Genomic DNA, 19,981 nt, shown 5'->3' with positions numbered 1-19,981 from the left:
CTGGTTGATGGAGGTAGTGCAGAGGGGAGATTGAAGAGCTGGAAGGACCACTTCACTAAGCTCCTGGGTCAACCACCATCTGTACCTGACCAGGAAATAGTTATCCAAACCATCCACCCCCAGCAGGATATAGAGACTGGTCTGTTTTGCAGGGAGGAGTTAGTGGAGGCGAGGAAGCAGATCAAGGAGGGTAAGGCCTATAGCTATGGTGATGATGGCATAGCTCCAGAGATTCTCAAAAGAGTGGACATGGACGACCTGATTCTAGAGTTCTGTAACAGCGCTCTGGTTGATGGAAAAATCCCTGATCAATGGCGGCAACTCAACATCGTGCCTGTGCCAAAGAAAGGAAATCTAACTAAAGTGGATAACTACAGAGGAATCGCTCTTACGTCCATTGTTAGTAAGACCCTGAATCGTATGATCCTTAACAGAATCAAACCAGCGATGGAGAAAATCCTGAGGATCAACCAAAACGGATTTCGGGAGGGACGCAGTACCACCAGCCACATTCTGTGTCTAAGGAGGATCTTGGAGGGGGCTAGAGACAAAAACCTGACCGCCCTTCTCTTGTTCATCGATTTTAAGAAGGCCTTTGATAGCATTCATAGGGGTATATTGATGAAGATACTCCTGGCATATGGGATACCAGAGCCCATTGTTAGGCTGATAGATGCTATACATACAAGGACACCATGGCACGAGTCATCACGGAGGATGGTCTGACTGAAGCTTTCCTTATACTTGCTGGAGTTATGCAGGGAGATACACTGGTGCCCTACCTCTTCGTGATTGTCATTGACTATGTGATGACAACAGCACTTAGAGGCAAAGATCTGGGCTTCACTGTCAACCCCAGAAGAAGCAGGAGATACCCAGCAGTTAAGATGACAGATGTCGACTTTGCTGACGATCTTGCACTGACAACAGACACCGCAGAGCAAGCGCAAGATCTTCTCCTCAGTGTGGAGCTGGCTGCTAACTCCGTTGGACTGCACCTCAACGAGAGTAAGACGAAGTACATCAGAGTCAATCTCTCTGAGTCTGACTCTACCGTCATTAAAGCAGCAAGTGGGCAGGAGATAGAGCAAGTAGATGACTTTGTCTACCTTGGAAGCAGAATAATGAGTGCGGAGAAGGACTTTGATGTTAGGAAAGCAAAGGCATGGGGGGCCTGTCATCAGTTAAAGACAACCTGGAAGTCTGGAATGCGCAGGGACTTAAAGATCCGTGTCTTTTGAGCAACGGTTGAGCCCGTACTCCTGTACGGCTCTGAAGCTTGGACGATAAGCCAATCCATGACTAAGCGGGTCAATGGATGCTACACTAGAATGCTCCGGATGGCCTTGAACATACGTTGGCCACAAATCATCAACAACAGTGATTTATACGGCAACATCCCCAAGCCATCAGCGATGATAGCCTCCAGAAGAATGAGACTGGCTGGACATGTAGCCAGGCATGACGACCTTCTGGCAAACCAACTTCTGTTCTGGGACCCTCAGCATGGATACAGGAGACTGGGGAGGCCCCACCTTACGTTTCTGGACATGCTAAAGAAGGACACCAGCCTTTCCTGTGTTGAAGAGATAAGATCTGTTATGCTTGACCGCGACGTGTGGCGAGGAATTGTAGTTGCTCGGACCAAGAAGCCGACTTAAGTCAGTCAGTAAGTCACAATTGTATAGAATTCAACGTCCCTTTGTACATAAACTTTATTGATTTTAAAGCTGCTTTTGATTCAATCAATCGTGACTTTATTTGGAAAGCTTTTGAACATTATGGTCTTCCGACAAAATATATCAATGTTTTCAAAGCGTTCTTTAGAGCAACTGAAAGTGCAGTTCGTGTCAATGGAGAATTGACAAGATGGTTTGATGTCGATTCGGGGACTGGACAAGGTGATGTGCAAGGGCCCCCCATTTTTAATCTTGTACTTAACTGGGGATTAGAACTTGCAGAGAAGTTTAAAAATATATCCCGTGGTTTTACTCTTCAGTACAGACAAAGTTCCAGACAACCGGAAAAATGTGTCATTGATCTGGACTATGCTGATGACATCGCAGGAATGGATGACACTGTTGAAGGACTGCAAGAAACTACGGACAATATTGCGAAATACTGTGGGCTCGGGGGTTTAAAGATGAACGCAAAGAAAACAGAGATCATGGTCATTGGGAAAGATACATCGCAGCACCCACTCCCAGAGAATAGGACCATAGATATAACTGTCGATGGAAACTCTGCAAAGCAGGTCACTCAATTCACTTATTTGGGTGCCAAAATTACATCAGATGGCAAGATTGATAAAGAAATAAGTGTCAGGATTGGAAAAGCAACTGGAGCTTTTAACCAACTCAACAACATTTGGAAGAATAAGAACATAAGCATTAACAACAAAGTGCGAATCTACATCGCAGCTGTTCTTACCATTTTGACCTATGGATGTGAGATATGGAACACGACTCAAGTGCAGACAAGAAGATTGGAGTCTTTCCATCGGTACTGCTTAAGAAGAATCCTGAGAGTGAGGTGGTTCCATCGAGTAAGTAATGAGGATGTTTTAAGAAGGGCATCAATAACTGCTCTTGCTGACATAATAACAACAAAACGGCTGCGTTGGTTTGGACATGTCAGTAGAATGCCTGAAGATCGGTTACCCAACTATTTACTTGAATGGAAACCCATACCAAGCATGGGAAGAGATCAAGAGGCAGGCCTAGGAAGAGCTTAAATGATGTATTTATTGAGGATGCTGAGCAGAGATTGGATCGGAATGGACTCACGATTGATTGTATGAGAAGATTAGCTGCAGACCGAAAGGGATGGAGAAATGTTACCCGCCGAAGTTGTATAATACAAAGTAATGACGCAGTCGACGCAGACTAATCCTTTTGGATGGAGATCTCGCCATGTAACATGTATGTAAATATAACAATTGATAGACGATGTCAGCCCTTCCAGATCTGCTCTGCAAATTAACGAAGCAACGATTTCGTCATTCTTACTTCGATGCAAAGTAAAAATGATAGTTTGCGCGGAGAAGTTGTCATACGTTGTATGACCCGCCGCGCACGCGCGGCTCCCCCTGTATCGTCAGAACATAGTGAAACGACCGTGGGGGTCGCAACGTGATACAACGGAGAAGTCCTCCAAATATAACAAATTGAATAAATCAAGACAACTTTAAATTTAATTTGTTTTTATATGGCAGAAATTGAAAATATGATCACACATAAACTATAATGTCCAAAATATAAATTATAATAATCACATGAATTTGCAAGTGAGTAAGTGTGCACAAATTTTAATGCTACACACATTATTGAATTCATCGATTCTTTATATATACAAATAATTAAGTTTGTAAATCAACAAATAATTAGTGCAACTGTCCATTGTTAATGGACTGACCCGAAATATGCGCTACTTTGTGGCAATTTACCTTTTGTATGTTTATAATCTAGTGCAGGACGCATGCACCGAGTTAAACCCGTCGACGCGACGGTAATATTTGAAACAAAAACAACTATTTTACGAGTATCACTCGTTAATTTGCTTAGGGCCATATATATTTTTAAAAAGGCGCGCAAAAATTTAAACGCGTAGAGAGTATTATCTTTTAAGTTTATAAATTAACAAAACACACGCCGAGTTAGAACTGACTAAAAATTATTACTCGTTACTGCATGGTGTATATATAGCTTATTATCCGTAAACTTGAAGATGGGTGATACCAATAAAAATTGTTGTTTAAAACACTTAATTTGTTATTATTTATGAGTTGTGAATTGTGAATCAACTCGGTGCGGCGCGCGCATCATATTATAATTGGGCTTTTAAGTTGTAAATTTTAAATCGGCCTATAATAGTTCAAATCATGCATTGGAGGACTTCGCCGCTTCGACGCGCCGCGCGAACTAGCATCTGCTTCGTAGAGCTACGATCTCGACGGATTGACATCGTCAATCAAAATCATGCAATGTGGGTTACACAGTTTCAGCCAAATAATATATAACACCGGTTTGTTTAAATTGTTTATATTCATCTAAACAAAGTTTTCGCGCGCGTCCGCCATTCTGAAATTACGCTAAACAAGCGTGTCACGTAGTGGTGTGCAAAAGCACATGGGTAATTATTGATTGACGATGTCAATCCGTTGAGATCGTTGCTCTGCGAAGCAGAGCAACGATGCTAGTTCGCGCGGCGCAAGAATGCTAGTTCGCGCGGCGCGTCGATGCGGCGAAGTCCTCCAAGGGTAATTAAAACTCATTTGAGAAGAAAAGACTTCCGAAAATTTTTAATTTAAGTTATTTTCGTGATTTTACATTTGTTCTTTGAAACAAAATAATTATTGTATAATTCCATTTTAATGCGATCATATTCCATAATTTGCAAAATATTTTGTTTATAAAATGTTTAAATATTAAATGTTTTTGCTTTTAGTGACGTGTATGGTGTAGTCAAATTATCAAATTATTCTGTTTCAACTTGAGTCATTTTTACGGGTTTTTGAGCAATTTTTGATTTTGTAAGTTATAAATAGTAAAAAGACCTGAAATAGAATTTTGACGGTTCATTTAATTTTTGGAAATTAATACATATGTTTCATGTGCAACCGAATAATATCCCATTTGTTGATCCGATCAAGCTAGTATAGTACTTTGCGTGCTATACTGAGGGATACCAATATTCTCTATCTTCTGGTAGGGTTCCTCCTCATTCATCGTTTAGTCATTAATGATCACACATTTATTTTTCATGTAAGGTCTGTTATCTTGAAGGGTCTTTATATCAGAAAGTTACGTCTTGTGCTATAAATTTCACTAAGTGCTCAATTGAATCGGTTAACTAAGCCGATGACGATCAGGAAAAACTTGTCGAGATCAAGACCCAAATCCGAAAATCAAGGATAGAGTTTTTCAAGGAGAGAAAAGAAGAGATTACAAAAGACCTGAATGAAACCCAAAACTGCAATTAGATCTTACATCAGAGAAAGGGGCTAGTTCCTGGCTTTCATCACTCCCATTCAAATCATTTGGATTCTGTCTCAACAAACAAGAATTCAATGACGCCCTAGCCCTTAGGTACAACTTTGGAATAAAAGATGCTGCAAGAAAATGTGGAAGTGACAACTCAATAAACCACTCATTGATATGCAAAAGGGGTGGGTATGTATCTCTCCGCCACAATTCATTGAGAGATGTGATAGCAGAGCTCTTAGAAACTGCTGGATGTAAAGATGTTACCACCGAACCTCTCCTTATCCCTGTCAATGGGAGAGAACTTCCTGCAGGGGCCAACAAAGCAGATGGAGCTAGGTTAGATGTTAGTGCTAGGAGTGTATGGAACCCATTGGAAAGGGCATTTTTAGATGTAAGAGTATTTCATGCTCAAGCTCCTTCCAATAAGGCTCTTGGATCTCCAATGAGTATGTACACTAGCCATGAGAGACAGATGAAAAACATGTACAACAAAAGAATTGTTGAGGTGGAACATGGAACATTTACACCAATAGTCCTATCAACAACAGGTGGAATGGGAAGAGAAGCAAATACGTTCTTCAAAAAGTTAGCTGATAGAATGTCCAGAAAATAAGGCCAAAATATCGATGGTAATAAATCTAACTTTGATACTCTGGCAATAGAACTACAGAGATATATGAAATTTTCGATCATTGCTTTAGCAGAAACAAATGAAGGCCCCGAATTAAGTGACCTTTACCAACTGACTGGATACAATAGTTTCTACCAAAACACTTTTCAAGATAAAAGAAAAGGCACTGGAGTCGCTCTTTATGTATGTGATACCCTCAGTGCTACAGTAAATGGCAATTTGTCCCATATATCTGAAAACCTAGAAACTCTATTTGTTACGATAAGCAGCAAGAATACTCCGGTCACTGTTGGTGTAGTTTATCGCCCTCCAAGTGGTGATGTAAATGTTGCATTATTAGAACTCTCAGCAATTCTCGATAATTTGCCGAAATGCAGTTACCTGGCAGGTGATTTCAACATTGATCTACATAATAAGGATAATGCGATTGTAAAACGTTATGAGGAAGTCCTGTTCAGTAGAGGATTTTTCCCCCTAATATCTCTGCCAACTCATGAGAAGCCAGGTTGTAAAGCATCATGTATTGACAATATTATAACTAACGATGTAGAGAGTATAATAGCCTCAGGCACACTTACTGATCGTATATCCCACCACTCACCAGTCTTTCAAATATTTGAAAAGAGTATGGGATCCACTAAGAGTAACCTAAAATATAAACAGTATTACGACTACTGTAAGTCTAATGTTACCTCTTTTGTAAAGGACTTGGAACATGAATTAGAGAATAAAGTAATTGACAACTTCACAGTATTTCATGATGTTTTCAAAAGTAGTATCGATAAAACGTGTAAGTTGGCAACCCCTAAGTCTTCCAAAAGAACTACACAAAATAACCCATGGATCACACCTGGTCTTATAGCCAAAATCAACCATCAGCACCAACTCTATGACAATTGGGCTAAAGTTAGAAAGAAAAAATGTAAACTTGGTGAAACTGATTATAAAGGTGGAACATGTCAATGCTTGAAATGTTGTGAAAAACGTTCTAGATACAAAACTTATAAGGATTATAGAAGGATGGTTAAAAAAGATCGCAAAGATGTTCAAACTAAGTATTTTATGGGAAAATTTGCAGACACAAACGGTAATAGTAAGAAGACATGGGAACTGATTAATCAAATACGAGGCAAACAGAAACGGCAAATAAAACCACTGTTTACTATAAACAATGAGAAGATAACCAATCGTAGAGTAATAGCCAATGAATTTAATAAGTATTTTGTTTCTCTAGCGTCTAATTTAAACGGGGCATATAATGAAATTGGAGAACTAACTATTAACAATCTTCCTAGTTTTTATGACTACCTGCCTAGAGCAAACACATCCAGTATTTTCATGAATGACTGTACAGCTGACGAGGTTAGAATGATTATATCTGAACTGAAGAATGGGAAGTCATCCGACATCCCAATACATGTAGTTAAAGAATCGTCTAAAGTGATCTGTCCTATACTATCTTTATTATACAGTGAATGCATGAGGAATGGAGTATTCCCAGATGATTTAAAGACTGGGAGAATCAGTCCGATCTACAAGAAGGATAATGAGGAATTGCTGGGCCAGTATCAACCTTAGCTGTTTTTGGTAAGATATTTGAAAAAATTATTTACAACAGACTGTATAGCTTCTTTCAGTCCCAGAAAATGATTTACGAGAACCAGTACGGATTTAGAAAAAATCACTCCACAAGCCATGCCCTCAACTCCTCAGTGAATTACATAGAATCCTGTCTTAGCAAAAAACTGCATGTACTTGGAATATTTATTGATCTATCTAAAGCGTTTGACACGATCTCACATGAAAAACTACTTAATAAACTAGACAACTATGGAATACGTGGAAACGCCAATAGACTCATCGCTAGTTATCTCTCTAACAGATATCAATATGTCTCTGTACTGGGCGAAGAGTCTGACAAGCTGCCTGTTCTCTTTGGAGTTCCCCAAGGCTCTTGTCTCGGACCCTTGCTATTTATAATATATGTTAACGACTTATTTAGAACAACTGATCTGGGCAAGTTCATACTATTTGCAGATGACACAAACATATTCGTAGTAGATGAATGTAGAAAAAAACTGTATGAAAGAGCAAACGAAATTCTTCGTTTGTTACACCAGTACATGAAATGCAACCTATTACATATAAATATAAAGAAATGCTGCTACATTCACTTCAATCCGTCACGTACAGCTACTGATAATGAGGCAGATAACGAATCAGAATATATACTAACTCTGAATAATACGGTAATAAAGAGAGTTAAAGAGACCAAGTTTTTAGGTGTTATTATTGACGAAAAGCTAAAATGGGATGTTCAAATAAGAGCCCTCAACTCGAAACTTAGGTGTGAGATCGGAAGACTCAGTAGAATACGACACGTTATCCCAAAAAAACACCATAAAGAATTGTACCACACGTTATTTGAGTCACACCTAAGATTTGGAATATCGGTATGGGGTGGATCGAGTAACAATATGCTTCAACCTATCTTCATCACTCAGAAAAAATGTATCAGAATACTATTTGGTGACCTTGAAGCATATCTAGATAAATTTAGAACATGTGCCAGAACACGTTGTATAGATGAACAAATCCTAGGAAGGGAATTCTTTGAAAAAGAGCATACAAAGCCGTTGTTTAACAAGAACGGCCTTCTTACCGTCCACAACCTCTACAAATACACATGTCTATTAGAACTGTTCAAAATTGTCAGATTAGAATCTCCAATCTCACTCCTATCTTTACTCCACAGATCACCATCACAAAGACGTTCAGACCAGTTCATCACCCCGAACCCATCCTCCTCTTTCATTTATCAATCAACAAAAATGTGGAACGACTGTCGAAAAATTGACAGTTTGATAAGCTTTACTAAGTCAAGGAACTTAGTTAAAGTAACACTAAAAAGTGAGCTACTCAAGATACAGTCCAGGTACGAAGAATTAGAATGGACAGAATTAAACTTCGATAAGAATGAGCTTGTATTTTAAAACAGAGTCCTTTGACTTTATTATTTTGAAATTGAAGAATCGTTTGGCCATAACTCATTTCGTTCGCATTATAGATTCACATTCACTTTCATTTTCATTTTCACTATCACGCACAGTACAGGGTCATACCTCAATACCAAATTATTATAGGGCACAAGACCAAATTTGTTTACAATTATCAAAATTTGTTGAGCCCAGCAGCTTACTTCCTTTCCTCTCTTCCCCCGTCGTCTGGAGTGTGTGATTTTTGTTGATATCCGAGCTCTTATTTTTATCTTTTGGTTAACTTTCTGTGATTGAACTCGGTATTTTCGTCCCGGCCGAGTGGGACGATGCTTGCTCGCCAGTTAAGCTATACTGTAGATGACACTAATTTCTACAAACCACAAAATATTAAATATAAAATGTGTCCAGTATGGCGCAAATGCATAATTTAATAATTTCTCGACGCCATCGTCGGGGTGAGAGTTATCTGAACCAACTGCATGCCCCTACGATTGCGTCACCACTGGTGAGCAAGCATTTGTTTGTTGTTTAGTTGTGTTGAAAGGGAACATTACTTGATTAATTCATCCATTCGGATTTTAATAACGATGAGCTATGATATACCGTTCATCTTAGATTATTGGATCAATCTTATTATATGATTAGATTTTATAAACGAACTTGGCACACAAAAGATTATAATGCGGAGGTTGGCTGGCTCTTTTATAATAAATACGACACTTCAATTTACAGAATGCTTGCTAGAGATAAGACAAAATATTATCAGACTATACATGCAGCATGCTTAACTGGTGGATAAGCCTTTGGTAAAAACGGATCCGGAAAAGTCAATGCGGCACTCGGGTCCTTGGTATTGTCGTCGGTATATTGTCCATTATCTACGTTCTGCTTTCGTAGTTTAAACAATAGTGAGTTCTAAATATACAGCTTTAAACCGATTAAGTATGAATGAATGAAATACCTGACAATCCGCACTCTTATAATCCAAAAGCATGAGTAACTCGTAGTGATGTATGATTTCTAGAAACTTTAACTTAAATTTGGCGCTCACAGGTCTTCATGAATATGTGATCGCCGCATAAGGTTCTGTAAATGCGCAGGGCACCTTCAAGCTTAAATTATTCACCTTACTGAGGCAGTCAACCAACGCGCGGCTTTATTTTTATGATATGATATGTTTTGATTGTTATTAATAAATACCAAAATTTAAATTTGTTTTCCTAAAATTTGTTTTCCTAAAGATACAGTGAAGCGATGACTTTTATCAGGAAAAGAATAAGATTTGACTTATTAAGAACGACAATTATTGCTCTTAGAGGAGAAAGAGGGATAAAAAGTGGTAGTATAATTAAGATATCAGATTTAGATATTAATTTAGAGCCAACAAATTGAATTGGCTACTTTTACTACTACAACAAAGGGTTTTTATGAAAGTTTCTAAGATTTTTTATTGAATTTCTATTATATAGAAATTTTATATAGGGTTATTGTTATATTATGTGTATATTGTTTGAATAATTTTCCTTCGTCCCAACTAAGCCGATTGACCGGCCAACACATTGTTCATTATTGTGCAATTAATGTTGCCAACTGCTGCTAACTGCTACAAATGGTGCGCGCAACAGCAGCAGTTAGCAGCAGTAAGCAGCAGTTAATAGCAGTTTCTTTGCACTATAGTCCCCCTGTGAGAGGTGCCGATAGCTGTAGGGCCTTGATGGTACAATTGTCGCTTGAAGGGACTCGTTATCTGAAGATTAGGAGATGTTCTAAGAATGAGGCCTTCAATGAAAACTCCTACTCGTATCTTGCAACTTTTAAGGGTTACCGTTGCTCGTTTTGTTTCTCTCCTGATTTGCTACATTTCAAAAATCAATCAAATCAAATCAAAATATAATGACACAAACATCATCACACATCATCAAAAATATATCTACTAAAGTTTTAAAATTATCTTAAATCTATTGGCCTAAACAACCAAGTTAAAATGAATCTAATTTACATACTTTCCACTACTATATAAGTTGATAAAGCGGTTTTTAGCAACATGAGGATTACACACAAGATATTCATTGTGCTTCTCTTTATTAGTAGCATAATTTAATCCCTCGATCTTTCCTAATACTTCGTCTGAAACATACCAAAAATGACTATCATTTACAGATCCGTTTAAAATAGTCTCTTTTTTGAAAGCCTCTAATCTTATTTTAAAACTTAACACAGTCCCACAATTCTTGACATCCGAGGGGAGTTTGTTCCAATATGGTCTCACCCTCTCCAGAAGAAAAGAACTGTGGACTTTCTTCATTTTACTGCTACTTTTACTGCATCTACTGTTTGATACCAGATCTGCTCATACTGAACAAACCAGCTCCGTAATTGGCCAAACCGCTTATCATTTTAAAAGATTCAATGAGGTCCCCACGTATTCGCCGCTCTGCCAGCGTTGTTAAATTGAGGATTTCCAGTTGAGGATTTCCATTTGCAAAGATGATTTAGCTATTTCATTATTAATCCACCATATCTAGGTATCGAGGTAGTAGGAGCGGCGAAAGCTGCAACCTATATGTTAATAGATCAACATCACATAAAAACTTTCAATACTTGGGGGCAAAATGTTGGAATAATGTTCCAACAGATCTACGAAATCTGCCCGATGTTATAGTAAGGGGAAAAGTGGCATTCCGTTGGATTCGAATGTTCACAAGGATTTCTCAACGGAATATGGTAGTTAGGACCCCTACGAACATAATTAGACTTGTTGCCAATTTTGTATCTCAACGGAAACACCACTTTTACCACTTTTTACCACCTTTGTACCACCTTTCTGGTTTGCCAAATATCTTTAGTTGTGAACATCATAGAAAGCTGCAAATTAACCTAGAATGTTTATCTTATCAAGGAGTAAAACTTTTGTATGAAAAATTTTTACATCGGACAATCAGCTAATTGGATAATTACCAATTAGTTAATCACCAAAAAAAGTGAACATTTTTTATTGACTTAAAATGATTGAAATCGTTTGAAACACGGAGAAATGTAGTTTTTAGAAAAACTTCAAAAATTTTTCACTTAAAATTTTTTTTCGAGACTTGAAAAAAAAGTTTGAAAATTTGAAAATATTTTTTTCCGCCAAAAGTGATCGAATTGCATGAAACGTGGATAAAAATGTTTTGCAGAAAAACTTCGAAGATTTTTAGATTGAGGAATACTAAAATCATCAATATTTGAAGTTGGAGTTCAGTAAATCTCGACATATTTTAGTAATTAGGAATAGCTTAGCGGAAAGGGCTGGACCTGAAAAAGGTTAACCACACAATATTAGAGTTTCATAACTAATTACAATACAGCTTTATCAAATTCCACATAAAGAAACAGCACAAAAGGACCATTTAAGATCGAACCGATTCCTCCTACGACACCAACACCAGAAGATCTATCCTCCTTGGTACTGCAGACAACATCAACATCATCTATCAGTCAGATCACCTCGTCGTGGATGGAACCTTTAAGACCTCTCCAGACCTGTTTACTCAACTCTTCACAGTCCACGCCTTACACCCTACTGGATGGAGAATCCCTGCAGCCTTTGGACTCCTACCCGGGAAGCGCACCATCATGTACGAGAACATCCTCAACGAACTGGACTCCTACGGACCCTTCTACCCTCAGTCGGTGCTGGTGGACTATGAAATAATTATGCCTTTATTGCAAAGTTCAATAGGGATCACATCAAAGTGGTTGGGTTTAGATATTAGCGGTAGTGATTCAGTCCGGTAGTGATTCAGTCCTAAAATATACCTCAATCCCTACCAATAGTGATTGGTAGTGATTCAGTCCGTTAGGGATTCAGTCATGTAGTGATTCGGTCTGTTCACCTTTAAGATCGAACCGATTTTACCTGCTGTACTATCATTTTATTGATTTCAATGATCAAAACCTCTGTCAATCTTGCCAATCTATACCGGGTATCTGAATGTACCGGACCTCTTATTTACCTCTATAATTAGACCCAGTTGTGCAAGAAATGCGATTTCTCACAGGGGTTTCTTTAAACTGTGCACTTTTTGTCACTCTCGCAACTCGCAAGAGGCCTGGTATTATAGGGGGGGGTATAGGAAGCGAGTGTAAATATACCTTCCATCATCCATTGTGGCTTTTTTGTATTGTGAATGCGCATGCCGCTTCGTTTGCTATGCCATATACCTCGAATAACCCCATATGTCATTGCCAGGGTCGGGATAGAGCTGGAGATAGCATTGAAAAGTTGCTAGAAATAGCTAGATTTAGAGTAAACTGGTGGTAGCTGGGTGGTGCTAGCATGGATGTAGCAGAACGTAGCTACACGGGGTTTCATTGGAGTTGGTTATTTTAATGGCTAAAGAGTGCCGGAACTAATGTTACTAAAGATTGCAGTTGAGGGGCAGTGTAAACCACGGTGTAGTCAGGGACACAGAGCTACAGTGCAGGAGTACTGCAAAAGAACAGTGCAAGTGATACAGTCTGCAACAGTAAAACTCCGAAGAAGGAGATAAGATTGTGGCTGCAGAGGAGGAGAGTAGCTGGAACCTGATTGTGTTTGTGTTGAAAGAAGAGGAGGAAGAAGAGTTTCCTGCTCTGGTAACTGCATTTTTGGAAGAGGTGGGGTGAGAACTAATTTTCAAGCGACAAGGGTGGGCTGGAAGCAACCAGATACAGCTATCCGACCTATTAAGATCACCGTCCTGAGCTTAACAGCATTTCATCAGAATCTGATGAAAACAGAGAGACTGACCCACCCTTTTTAGATCCAACGAAACCCTTTATATAAATCAACTTTCCGCATGAATTACTTCATGGTATCTTCTTATCAAGGCTACAGACCTTGCCGTACCGGATTTATTGATCAAAGTGAGTCTCTTTAGCCCTCTTCTTCTTTAGAGCTTTAGGTTAGTGATCAAACTCTTCGCTACTCGCTCTTCACTGGATCTATCAGGACAGATTCACATCTTTTTAGGTCTCAACCAGCCTTAGTTTTCCTGTTTTCATCATGTAGTACGTTCTGCTACCTCCATTTTAGCACCACCCAGCTTCCATCAGTTCACTCTAAGTCTAGCTTCGTCGGCGTTTTACTGTTGCAGACTGTAAGTGTATCACTTGCACTGTTCTATTGCAGTACTCCTGCACTGTAGCTCTGTGTCCCTGACTACACCGTGGTTTACACTGCCCCTAAACTGCAATCTTAAGTAACTTTAGTTCCGGCACTCTTTGGCCATTAAAATAACCAACTCCAATGAAACCCCGTGTAGCTACGTTCTGCTACATCCATGCTAGCACCACCCAGCTACCACCAGTTTACTCTAAATCTAGCTATTTCTAGCAACTTTTCAATGCTATCTCCAGCTCTATCCCGACCCTGGCAATGACATATGGGGTTATTCGAGGTATATGGCATAGCAAACGAAGCGGCATGCGCATTCACAATACAAAAAAGCCACAATGGATGATGGAAGGTATATTTACACTCGCTTCCTATACCCCCCCCTATAATACCAGGCCTCTTGCGAGTTGCGAGAGTGACAAAAAGTGCACAGTTTAAAGAAACCCCTGTGAGAAATCGCATTTCTTGCACAACTGGGTCTAATTATAGAGGTAAATAAGAGGTCCGGTACATTCAGATACCCGGTATAGATTGGCAAGATTGACAGAGGTTTTGATCATTGAAATCAATAAAATGATAGTACAGCAGGTAAAATCGGTTCGATCTTAAATGGTCCTTTTGTGCTGTTTCTTTATGTGGAATTTGATAAAGCTGTATTGTAATTAGTTATGAAACTCTAATATTGTGTGGTTAACCTTTTTCAGGTCCAGCCCTTTCCGCTAAGCTATTCCTAATTACTAAAATATGTCGAGATTTACTGAACTCCAACTTCAAATATTGATGATTTTAGTATTCCTCAATCTAAAAATCTTCGAAATTTTTCTGCAAGGCATTTTTATCCACGTTTCATGCAATTTGATCACTTTTGGCGGAAAAAAATATTTTCAAATTTTCAAACTTTTTTTTCAAGTCTCGAAAAAAAATTTTAAGTCAAAAATTTTTGAAGTTTTTCTAAAAACTACATTTCTCCGTGTTTCAAACGATTTTAATCATTTTGAGCCAATAAAAAATTTTCACTTTTTTTGGTGATTAACTAATTGGTAATTATCCAATTAGCTGATTGTCCAATGTAAAAATTTTTGGTACAAAATTTTTACTCCTTGATAAGATAAACATTCTAGGTTAATTTTCAGCCTTCTACGACGTTCACAACTAAAGATATTTGGCAAACCAGAAAAGTGGTACAAAGGTGGTAAAAAGTGGTAAAAGTGGTGTTTCTGTTGAGATACAAAATTGGCAACAAGTCTAATTATGTTCGTAGGGGTCCTAACTACCATATTCCGTTGAGAAATCCTTGTGAACATTCAAATCCAACGGAACCCTTAAATCGACCACTTTTCCCCTTACTATTAAGGGGAGATACACCAAAAACGTTTTTGCTCCGAACATCGATTTTATTTTATATTATGGTTCAATAGACAAAAAGAATAAGATTGCACACCTTCAAAATTTTCTAAAAATATTCCCTCGTCGAGAAAAAAAATATTTTTCTTTTTCGAAAATTTTTAAAATTTGGAGAAGTCTGTCACTGTAATACCGATAGTTCAGCCATTTTAAAAGTATTTTGGCTGATTTTTTTACTGAACATTACTTACACTCCGTACAAGACAACCCTATAAAGGATTATATAATTGAACAATAAATGACCAAGTTACAGATCGAACAAGGTGAAAAAAGAAAAATTAGGATTTTTGCCTACCACCAAAGTTGTACATTTTACCACTCGCCCAGGTCATCAGATATCGCTTCAAACATTCTTGTGAGTGTAGTTGATGATCATATCCAACTTTTTGGAGCAGGATTTCTCCCAATTTTGAGTTTTAAGGTATGAAATGTGGCCTCAAACGACTTAGTAAAATTCATCGTAAAAAAGGCAGATTTAAGGCTTAAAATGCCTATAACTCAAAAAGTGTCAGTTTTTTTGAAATAATTTGTACAGGATCGTAATCAGCTTGGTAAGACGAATCTTTTAGTACCAAATTTAAAATAGTTAAAGACAAAAAATTTGTAAAAAAATGTGTACAATTTGTACAAAATTTATACAAGGGGGGACCCTTGTGTTCGAGCTGGAAAATTATTTAAGACAATTTGTCTTCTAAAATCACTAAAAAAACTGACACTTTTTGAGTTATATAGGCATTTTAAGCCTTAAATCTGCCTTTTTTACGATGAATTTTACAAATTCGTTTGAGGCCACATTTCATACCTTAAAACTCAAAATTGGGAGAAATCCTGCTCCAAAAAGTTGGATATGATCATCAACTACACTCACAAGAATGATTGAAGCGATATCTGATGACCTGGGCGAGTGGTAAAATGTACAACTTTGGTGGTAGGCAAAAATCCTAATTTTTCTTTTTTCACCTTGTTCGATCTGTAACTTGGTCATTTATTGTTCAATTATATAATCCTTTATAGGGTTGTCTTGTACGGAGTGTAAGTAATGTTCAGTAAAAAAATCAGCCAAAATACTTTTAAAATGGCTGAACTATCGGTATTACAGTGACAGACTTCTCCAAATTTTAAAAATTTTCGAAAAAGAAAAATATTTTTTTTCTCGATGAGGGAATATTTTTAGAAAATTTTGAAGGTGTGCAATCTTATTCTTTTTGTCTATTGAACCATAATTTAAAATAAAATCGATGTTCGGAGCAAAAACGTTTTTGGTGTATCTCCCCTTAAAAGCTTTAGTGATTCGTATAAGAAACAGCTACTCTCATCTATAACAACAGACCCTAATTATACCGTCGACAATTCATATGACAAATTTTACACTGCAATCATAGTCGACGATAACTAAGTATCCTCTAATTCTTTTAAATCTGAGGCATATATAATTGATGTATCGAATTTAAAGGATATTCCCTTTTTTACCACCTTACCATTCTGATTGATATTTTTCACACATTTGACTGACATGTTTTAACTGGAGAAGGGGTTCGCACAGTGGTAGTTTTATAAACCACTTTTAATTTATTGACCTATTATACCTAGTGGTAGTTTTATAGACCACATTTAATTTATTAACTTATTAAGATGTAAATACCTCATTTTATTTCATTTCATGTATGTTAATGGTATTTCTAGGGGGTCAAATGACATTTGGTGGGCGATTTCCCTAAAATCTTGAAGGGTTTGGTCAACAAATTCTGCCTTCTGTTTTATTTAACTTCAGGCCCCCGTGACATCGGTACTTACAATATCAAGCCCTTTACTTTATTATAATACTAATCCAAACCTTTTCCTAAACATAAGCCCTCACTAGGTGGAGGTCCTGAAATGCGGATACTCTGGGATGCAACTGCAAGGTCATTGGTTTAAGTTTCTGGGGCACAATTTTCATGGGCAAGTGGTCACTGGGGCCAAAGATTGCAGCATAAAATCCTGGGGCTAGGCTCTGACGCCTCTTAAAGTATAAAAATTAGTTTTCCTAGATACTCTTTGGAAAATTCCCAGCTTTTTTACCATTTGTCAATAAACAAAATATAATAACCTTTTAAACTATTTCAGATGACAAGACATGGAAAAAATGCAACAGCCAGTGCTGTTTATTCATATCATGAGCGTAAAAAAGATACTGCTGAGGGAGAATATGGAACACAATCTGTGACTATAAGCCGTGATAGTGCTCGTAATTTTGATTGTTGTTGTCTTACGCTTCAACCTTGTAAAGATCCTGTTGTTACACCTGATGGATATCTATATGAGAGAGAAGCAATCCTCACTAATCTACTGAAACAGAAGCGGAAAATAGCTAAACAAGAGAAAGCATTTTCCAAGCAATGCAAAGAAAAGTCTGCAAAATCTGGTAAAGACTTGGAATCAGAAAGATTTTTGAATGCACAAAGCTCATCGTCTGCAATAAAAGTTAATGAACCAGCTACCGCTGTGGATAAAAGCAAGAAATTGAACAATTTCTGGGTGAACAATCTTCAAGGCCATGCAACAAAGGAGGAGGTGAGAAAACCAGACCCAAAAACTTACTGTCCCATCACACAAAAACCTCTTAGACTCAAAGATTTAGTCACAGTAAAGTTTACTGAGATGCCTCAAGATGAACCACTAGCAGGTTCCAGTGCAATCTGTACAAAAACTCGCTATATGTGTCCCATTACTCATGATACACTTGGTAATGCCATCACTAGTGTTGTTCTCAGACCTACTGGTAATGTTATCACAATAGACTGCTATGAAAAACTTGTAAAACCAGACATGGTCGAGCCACTCTCAGGTCAAAAATTAAAGGAAAAAGATGTGATTATATTGAAACGCGGGTCAACAGGTTATGCTGGGGCTAAAAACACTGGCGAGGATCTAATTGCAAAAAAGAAAGGAGCAGTCCTTATGGCAAACTAGCACTGTATATTGCTGATGTGTTACAAATCTTTAAAAATGTAATATGAGCTGAATTTCGAGATTGATTGACGTAAGCTTTATCAGATTTTATTAGTTACGCAACTGCTTTAACTTGATGTTTTGACTGTAGATGAAATAAAATATTCATTCAATTTGATAGGTAGAAAGAACATTGGACATATATTGTATGATAACATCAAATGTTATCTTAGCGACGTAATGTTGAGAACATTAGAGCATGTGTTATTACATATGCATCATTTATTCAACTAAAGGTTGAATCTTACCATTAAATAATAGCTTGAATGAGATACATTGGTACTTGGTATACCGTATATTCTTATTTTATATGGTGTGAACATTTTTCACTATACATTATTTGAATATTTTATTGTTTATCTGTGACCATATATTATAATCGCTGAATCTACAAACTATTACCATAACTTCTGTTATATTCTCATGGATGTGTGATCAATTTTAAGTAATCCCAATCAAGGATGGGATAAAGCAAATGAGCACCTTAATTATGTTCCGAATATTACAATCTACAAGTTAAAATTAACGTGGCTCTTACCACGGCCACCGCACCTGTTCAGCTGGTATGTTAAATATTTACCAATTGCTAACCTTCTTATTTCAGTAATGTCCACATTAACCTATTACCTGAAAATATGTGATCTTGAAATTCTGGAAGATCTTCTTGGAACAGATTGGAAGAAAAATCTCACTGTAGAACAGATAATGTGCATCAAAAACAAAACAAGTCCCTTTGTATTTTGTGAAGTTGTCCTTCTCTGGATTTTAGATTTAAAACCTTGCAGCGCTGTGATAAGCCTTATGATTGACGAGATGATGTCGTTCAGATTATCACATGGGTTTTACTTTGACATGGCCAGTGAATTGTTCAAGATGGGATATCTCCGACAGAGACATATCTTTAACAAATTGTCATCAGTTAAAAACTACAAGTACGACCAACAGAGTTGGTTTATTTGCAAAGAAAATCTGCAGTACTTCTGTGATATGAAAGAAATCAAACTATGTGAAAAATGTGACATTAAAGGATGTAATGCATACCACAGTGTAACGGTTCAGTTAGCACCCTTGTATGATAACAAAATCAGACTGATAAAAGGGAAGTTCTCGTCTCTTAATGACGAGCACCGGCACCTTCAATATTGTCATTGGTATTTGAAACTGTCAAATGTCCACCATTCTGAAGAAACGCTATTTCTGTGTACAACAGATATTGAGGATGTTGTTTATAAAATACAGAACAGTGTCACTGCTAAGATTTGTTGTCTCCTAACTAAGCATTAAATGTATTATAATATCTATGTTTGACACGTAAGTTCAACCTTTTCCGACAGACAATTCTATATTTTAATAACTGAATTAATTAAGTTTAGTTATAATGTATAAATACATAAATTGTTTTAAATCGAATTATTATATTAAAATGTATAGTTGAATTACTGATGAAATTTGTAAATTATCATGTAGGACATTAAAATGTTGACTACATCAAACTCTCAACGACTATGTGACTACTGTGCAATGTGCAGTATGCAAATATGTTACTTTTTAAACTTACCAAGTTTGAAACCTAACTAAACAAGCAGCTTACATTGGTGTGTATGTAAATTGTGTTTGCAGAATTTTAAATTGTTATACTTATTGTGATATTAATTGTTGATGTTTTTTATCATGAATGTTTTGTAAATTAATGCAAATATTTTTATTAAATATATTAATATATTAATGGACGGATTTTATTTAATTGTTAATTAATTGTATTGTTAAATTATTTGTAATCTGTTATATAGATCTGGATACTGGTGGGAGTTGAAACACATTTACCTGGCACTTT

At 37.2% G+C, this 19,981-nt stretch overlaps 1 protein-coding gene across 1 annotated transcript; it reads left to right on the top strand.

Moving 5' to 3' along the window:
* Nucleotides 1-17,251: 17,251 nt before the first annotated feature.
* On the top strand, nucleotides 17,252-18,494 carry LOC134820534 (nitric oxide synthase-interacting protein-like). The gene has a single exon (XM_063830969.1). It carries the CDS (start codon nucleotides 17,263-17,265, stop codon nucleotides 18,106-18,108), a length of 846 nt encoding a protein of 281 aa, XP_063687039.1. The 5' UTR covers nucleotides 17,252-17,262; the 3' UTR covers nucleotides 18,109-18,494.
* Nucleotides 18,495-19,981: the final 1,487 nt, after the last annotated feature.

This window comes from Bolinopsis microptera, chromosome 9 (assembly GCF_026151205.1).
Source record: "Bolinopsis microptera isolate Bmic1 chromosome 9, MBARI_Bmic_1.0, whole genome shotgun sequence".
Lineage (NCBI taxonomy): Eukaryota > Metazoa > Ctenophora > Tentaculata > Lobata > Bolinopsidae > Bolinopsis > Bolinopsis microptera.
The sequence above is the reverse complement of the archived record's forward strand: the minus strand, read 5'-3'. Positions and strand labels throughout refer to the sequence as shown.